At 38.0% G+C, this 7,364-nt stretch overlaps 1 protein-coding gene across 1 annotated transcript; it reads left to right on the forward strand.

Annotated features, from left to right (window-relative positions):
* The first annotated feature begins 2,623 nt into the window (after positions 1-2,623).
* On the forward strand, positions 2,624-4,359 carry LOC146459119 (cannabinoid receptor 1-like). Its single transcript, XM_085089731.1, has 2 exons — positions 2,624-3,071; positions 3,893-4,359. Exons 1-2 carry the CDS (start codon positions 2,624-2,626, stop codon positions 4,357-4,359), a joined length of 915 nt encoding a protein of 304 aa, XP_084945857.1.
* The last annotated feature ends 3,005 nt before the right edge of the window (positions 4,360-7,364 follow it).

Here is a 7,364-nt window from a genome sequence, read left to right on the forward strand (position 1 = left end):
CTTCCAGCTTAAATTCTCAAGCTACAGTCTGGCAAAATAATGCATTTACTCCTACCTTAAGGACCAAAACAGTGGAATATTTGACCTTAACTCCACGGGGGGTCACCTGTCGATGTACATGTAAAAACAGAAATAAGCAGAAAGGTCTTTCGTTGTTCTTAACAACGATGTCTAGTTGTAGACAGTTCGTGTCGCTATTAATGTTACAAAATCAACCAGAACAAGGGGAACTCAAATACATACAAATAAAAAGAAAAGTTTTAAGGGTTAAGAATCAGTTTTTCTCATTGTAACAATATTGCTTTTCAAACTCTTAACCTATTATTATTTAAAGTAGAACAACTTTCTCTTTTTTTCCGGCAATTGTTTTTAAAGATGTTGTTTCTATTGTTCCAAAACTTATTTATGAATAATTTCCGCGACACAATTTTCCAGTCAAGTAGAACTACGGCAAAGAAGCAGGTGCGATGTTAAGATCACAATAAGCTTGAAAAGGCTGTCAAAGAAACAGCGTTAATCATTCATCCAATAAAAGTATTTACAAAAAAGCACACAAATTCATTAGTTGGATTATTTTGATGGTTCAACCACGACGTACGGACTATGAATTTCAGGCTGGTAAGAAATGTTTATATCGCCCAAATAATTAACTTGAAGTTTATAACGTTTAAAAACTCTGTTAACTTTATCTAAACGATTTCAAGACAGATTACCATAACGTTTTCTGTGGCAAATATTCCAAACATTTTTTAGATATAAACTCGGCTGTATTTGAGCATATTTTACCAGTAAGCCCAGAAAATTTAACTGTGTTCATTCGTCACTAGAGAGAATTCTTCTTTACTATAATTCGTCCTTGTTATGTTATACCACAGGTAGACCAAGCCCTACTAGCTAAGATAAGGATAACCGTTGCGTATTAACGAAATTATAAGGTTTTGTATGGGAGACAACCTTTTCCTATTTGAAAGAAAAATTACAAATTATTGTGACAAAAAATTCCCCACCTGAATTCCTTTGCGAAGCTATTTGTGTCCTGCGTTCTTTTTGAGCCGATTCAAGGCAATCCGAAGGAGTTTTAGTACTACTTTTTTTACTGTTATGTACCGCATTAACCGGTAATGTTACGGAGTAAAAACAGCAGTCCATTGATCGTCAATCTTGTAATAAAACTTCCAAGAAGTTATTTATTTGTTAATTTATTTACTGTGCTTTTAGAAATAAATTCGAGCTAACTGAAACCTAACAGAAACTATTCCGTGTTCCTCGACGCCCTTGTTCCAACGAGACAAAATCTCCCAACAACTGATTGGTGTTTTCGTGTGGTTGGATTCTAAAAAAAATTACATTCTTAACAATTGTTTTTAAAATCTCGCGTATATTATAATCTCAAACAAAACCGCTACAACAAAGCTTTATATTATGTGATTTTCACTTTATTTAGCTCTCAAGTCGATTTGTTTGTCGTGACTTGTGTTTTGAAAGATTCGAAGAGAATCAACTTTATTTAAGTGTCAAAAATATTTTAGCACGTGCGCCAATTAGAGACACAACATAAAATAATTTAATACAAATAATATGTATGTACAAAACTGTAAGAAATTGCCAATAACATTTCTATTAATAATAATAATAATAATAATAATAATAATAATAATAATAATAATAATCTTTTATTAGGATGCTTCCGGTCACTTAACGTGGTTTTCAGAAAGGTCCTATAAAGATTAAATATACAAAAGGTTAAAAAATACAATATATAAGACAAAATTACAAACTGATAAAAACAGCAATTCAAACTAGAAGCTGAAACTACAAAGATATCATCGATGGGGTTAAAAACTTCAAATTGATAAAAAATGATCAAAGCAAAGCAGCTAAAACTACAAAAATTCTTACCGATAGGGTTAATTAAAAAATCTGGCAAACATGTTTTGCTTAAAAGTAGCAATATTCGGTGCATTTCTGGTCTCTCTCTAATTCATTCCAGTCTTTTAGAGAGTGATGGCAAAGTCTCTGCTTTCCCCAATTTCTGGTAACACGGGGTAGTCTGAGCATGTTTTTGTTCCTTGTATTATAATTATGAATGTCACTATTTGTTAGTAAATTCATAGAGTGGTCCATAAGTCCATTAATGCACTTGTAAATAAAATTAAAATGTTGTAGTGTCCTTACTATATGTATGCGGCGGCATAGTTTCGGTTCAAGATACTTAGTAGAGTGCTTTCCGTATCTTACCGTTTTGAAGCGGGGTATGGTAAAATCAAAACTCCTCAGGCTATAATGATTTCTCTGTTGATTAAAAAGGTCTAATATGTATGTGGGGCAAATGCCACGCTTAACTCCTGGGGCTTAACTGTGAACATGAGAATGGCTATGTCTTGAAGTCTACGATTTTATAAGGTTGGTAATTACGTTTGTTTAGGGTAAGACTATAAGATAATTGAATTTCGAAAAAAAAAAACGATGGCCTTTGTCACAGACTTATGAATCTTTACTCCTTAAGGAAATTGGTGAGTGTATGTTCAGGATTGTAATCTGAGATGTTGTAACACCGGCTTATCATCTCTACCTTTAGGTGTCTTAGGTTGCTTCCAATGCTGTTATAACCAGCTAAGTACACATGGCTTCTCAGCCTAATACAACAGTATGTGGGCTCCCTCCTTGGATCGGTTTCCCAGCTAACGATACCACATCTTACATCAACGATGCTGTGGCAGTTGCCGTAAATATATCCATGAGCGCCTTGACGTTCCTTGGAAATCTTGCCATCATCGTTACAGTAACCAGAACACCGCAGCTTCAAAGACCGAGCAACATCTTACTGTGTGGCCTGGCCGCCACCGACTGCCTGACAGGCGTGACGTCACAGCCATTGTTTTTCATATGGCGATTGATGCTGCATCGTGCCCGCCAGTCATGCGCATTTCAGACAGAGCTGTTTGAGACTCGTTACGTGTTCAATACACTGACCACTGGCTGGTCATTCGCTACACTGACGCTTATCAGCTTTGATCGAGCGTATGCGCTGGCAAAACCAATGATTTATCGCGCTACAATCAGTAATGGAAGTAAGTTGGTCAGATAACAGCAAAGCAACTCACAGTCATACCTCCGAGAAGGGTCTAAACATTTTCTACTATAGTCTAAAGGCACCTTCACGCGGTAAAAAAAAAGTTGATAAAACTCGCGTTGGCAAACTTATGCTTTCACAAAACAAACCTTCAAGAACATAATAAAGTAGAGAAATCTCATGCGAGCATCGTGTTGCAATATGGCATGCAAGAGAAGAATTGCGGCTTTATGTCGGTTACTATATATATTCTTCACTGGGGAAATTAAAACAGAAGGCGGTGGGGAAACAGAAAGGTAAGGGGTGTCAACAGAGTCAGTCAGAGTTTTAGAAACCTTTGTCGTTAAGAAATTGTTTCTGCATGGACCAGATTTGCTTTCACGGGCTTTAAAACTCGTGAGACCACAAATCCAGAAACAGGATGAACTTGAACATTGTTGTTCTCTCGTTTTCAGCGGCCATTTTGTACACTTCGTCACAAATGACAAAAAATCACGTGAAGGGAGAGCGACGTTTGATTGGTTAAAAGTGAACAACTCACGTTTGAATGGGTTTTTCCTGCAACAAAGAAAAGTTGGCGACAGCAAAGACTAGTTCTATTTTGTCGCCGACAGTTTTCCAACCTCTTTGCCAACAGTTGTTGCGAAGTTCACACATGCCGACTCGAGTTTATCAACTTTTGTTTACCGGGGTGAGGGCTAATGGGCTGAGGTTAATTATTTCAATGAAATAAAAGAAAATACATAGCTATCTTTTATTTTCAATTTGCTAATTGAAAACAACAATAACAACCATAACATTTCTTCTCTTCTTTGACAGTTGCCATGACAACCGCTTGCATCACCTGGGCAACCTGGCTTTTACTGACCATTCTAATCCACTTTGTCGTTCCTGGTAAAGTTCAGTACATCCTTCTTTTGACCTCCGCGATGCTATTTATTCTACTTCCGATCGTCAATCACGTCAGAATGTATCTGTCTATCCGCAGACATAACAACCAGGTTGCAGACGCAGTTGACCATCAACAGCTGCTAGTAACATTTAAGCGGGAAAAGAAAGTGGCTTTGGACATGCTCATTGTCTCAGTAGCTCTTATAGTTTGCCTCGGTCCCATGCTGTTGATAAAGCTGGTTTTCCAGTCATCTCTTCCAAAGCTGTACGATATTCTTTACCCATGGGCCTTTACGATGACCTATCTCAACTCGTTCATAAATCCTGTCCTTTATGCTAAGAGAAATAAAGAACTTAGAAGCGCATTGAAGGCAGTTAAGCCTTCTTGCTTCTAAGAGGAACTTGTGTGCGCGGACGCAGTGTGCGATATCATCATTTCTGTGCTGACTGTTTGATTCAAGGGCTCAAAACTGTATTTTTAAGTAAGTATAACTAATCGTGTAAAATGTTCCTGTACAGAATGAGTGAGAAAGGGAAATAAATAGTATTTGAAAACTAGTAACAATCAAAGATCAGGGAGTGCGTTTGATTATCTCGATTCCAGGCTCGCTCTCCTTTGCCAAGTTGGTGATGATGTCATCCGCCCCTGCAAAATCTGCGGGGGATGCCAGATACGCGTCCCAAGATCCATTCATTCGATCTCGACTCCAAACGCAATTAGGAGTGCGTTCTTTCTACGTCGAGCGCGAAAACTGTTGCATAGTGCTCACCCTAAGTAGAAAATAACTCATTTCTATATTGCCACAACTTCAAAGAGCTATAAAAATATTCAGTTTCCCTCCGTTTCCATTCTTACCACCTTTATTGAGTTAACTGAGTTAACTTGTCCAAAGCTGTTAACAATAGTGGGTTTTGGTTTGGTGCATATTAGGGTGCTTCAAAGAACTTGCCTACATACCGGGCCATCACGTATTTATTGCGGCAATATTTGATTGAGATCCTATTTCTTCCTAAACATGGCTTCACAACATGCAAAATTTTTATCCTGACGATTCTTTCGTTCCCACCCTGTCGGAAACTTGACCCAGAAACAATATCCCCGTCCCTCTAAATCACCTTCTCTTAACCCTAAAAGCCTTTTGTTTCTCATCTCAAACGGTTCTGTTAATGGTTAAACCATGGTTCTCGTTGTTTTCATTCACCAAAAAGTCGCTCAGAAATTTCGATTGGAGGGTGAATGAAAGACACTCTTTTAATGCATTCCGCCGGAAAAGTTCCCAAATGAGTGAAACTTCTGAAAAGGAAGTCCCGTCTGCCAGCAGGTTCCAACGTTCAGATTGAAAATAATTGTTCCATTTAACCACGTATTATTTTCAGGCAAACTTCCCGTCAACCAGATAACAAGATGTGCAGAGCCGGCGCCAAATATTTCGCTATCTGGCCCTTACATTAAATAAATAAATAAATAAATAAATAAATAAATAAATAAATAAATAAATAAATAAATAAATAAATAAATAAATAAATAAATAAATAAAATAAAATAGAACACGCGTTTAAAAATATAATAAACGAATCAATAAAAAAAAATTGCTCGTTCAAACTTGGCTGGATTTTCCGCCATCTTATTATAATTTGGACTGCTTCTTATAATTAAAATTCTAGGCTGATAAAACTAAAGAGAAATCATAATTTCTCTACTCGTGTCAACTTGCAAGTGAATGCACAATGGTGACCTTTTTTAAAGTTCAGAATTGATCATGATGATCCTAAGTGACCAACAAGATTGATTTAATCGTCAATCAACTTTTCTCACTATTTATTTTGTTGCCATTGAAAACAGTTCACGTGTTGACCACATGAGCATTCTAGGATTAAACTGAATAGGCCACGTTAATAAAATAAAGAAAATAAAAAAGGCCAATTCTGAAGGCAACTGCAAGTTCTTATAAGTTCTTCAGGTCCTGTTCTGAGTGGCCAGAGTAATATTCCAGCACAGGCTACCCAAGCTCGCGTCATCACTGTCATTTCATTCATAAGAGATTTCAAAGAATGCCCGGAACGGTAAAATGACCCCCAAACACATGAGAATACACCAGAGGTGAGTCAGTTTTATTCATTTTATGGAATTAAAGTTAAAATTTAGGTTCGGAATCGACAATATTTTATTCCCCATACAGAGTCTTATAACGCGTTTAAATTCTCAACGGCTGCCTGTAACCCAATACCGCTTGAACTCAAAGGTCATCGTTCCACTAGTGATTAATTATAACACGCTCTCTTGTGACGCGAGCTTGGGCTGCCTGTGATTCCAGCACCAATTAGTTCCCGTAAAGAAAAGGTTTGCACATATTACTTGCCTATATGTTTAATCGATTCTAGCCAAAAGCCATTACATCTGGCCAATCATATTAAAGCTTAATCACACAATCATTATAAGCCAATCAGAACCCGACTAAAATTGCGCTGACGGCGCCAAGTGAGAGAAAAAGCGCGTACCTTCTAAGTAACTGGGGGTTTTGTTTTTGTTTCTGATACGATTGGTTTAAAAAATGAAAGCTGTAATGCTTTATTTCGTATCTCCATCGTTTAATTCAACAGGAGCATCTCGTTTAGCTGGTTAATTGAAATGCATGCACAAAGTGGACGCGCTAGCTTAAAATAAGTACATTACACTTGGCGGCTGTTTACATGGAGGGAGGAAGATCCTAGCACCAGGAAGATCCGAGAAGGCGGAAAAAAGTTTTCGTTTGCTTTACATGAAGAAATTTCGGCCGAAGTGGTTACCAAGTGGACAAGGAAAAGAAGAATAACTGTCGGCCTTGAGCAGCTGAACGCCCGGCTGCCGCCATGTTTGTTCGTTTTGTCCCTAGTACTAGGATCTTCCGCGCGACAGTAGTTTACATGGTGCTAGGATCTTCCTAACTCTCAGCGGGGAAGTTCCTATCTCTAGGAAGATCCTAGCGCCAGGGCCACGTACAACTTTTTTCATGTAAACTGAATAGAGAAAACATATGGCGCTAGAATAATCCGCCCTCTAGGATCTTCCTAGTGCTAGGATCTTCCTAACTCTCAGCGGAGAAGTTCCTATCTCTAGGAAGATCCTAGCGCCAGGGCCAAGTAAAACTTTTTGCATGTAAACTGAATAGAGAAAACATATGGCGCTAGGATAATCCGCCCTCTAGGATCTTCCTAGTGCTAGAATCTTCCTCCCTCCATGTAAACAGTCCGTTGGTCACAGGACATAATAGGAAGCTTTAGCAACGACGACGGCGGCGGTAACGAGAACGTCAAAAAACAATAGGCTTAATAATCAAAACAACAACTCTGCACTGACGTGCATTACACTTTTAGGTATATTTCTTTGACGTCAATGTACGACTAGGACGTGAAATTTCCT

Source organism: Pavona decussata, unplaced genomic scaffold (genome assembly GCF_977016875.1).
Source record: "Pavona decussata unplaced genomic scaffold, jaPavDecu1.1 SCAFFOLD_223, whole genome shotgun sequence".
In the NCBI taxonomy this organism is placed as follows: domain Eukaryota; kingdom Metazoa; phylum Cnidaria; class Anthozoa; order Scleractinia; family Agariciidae; genus Pavona; species Pavona decussata.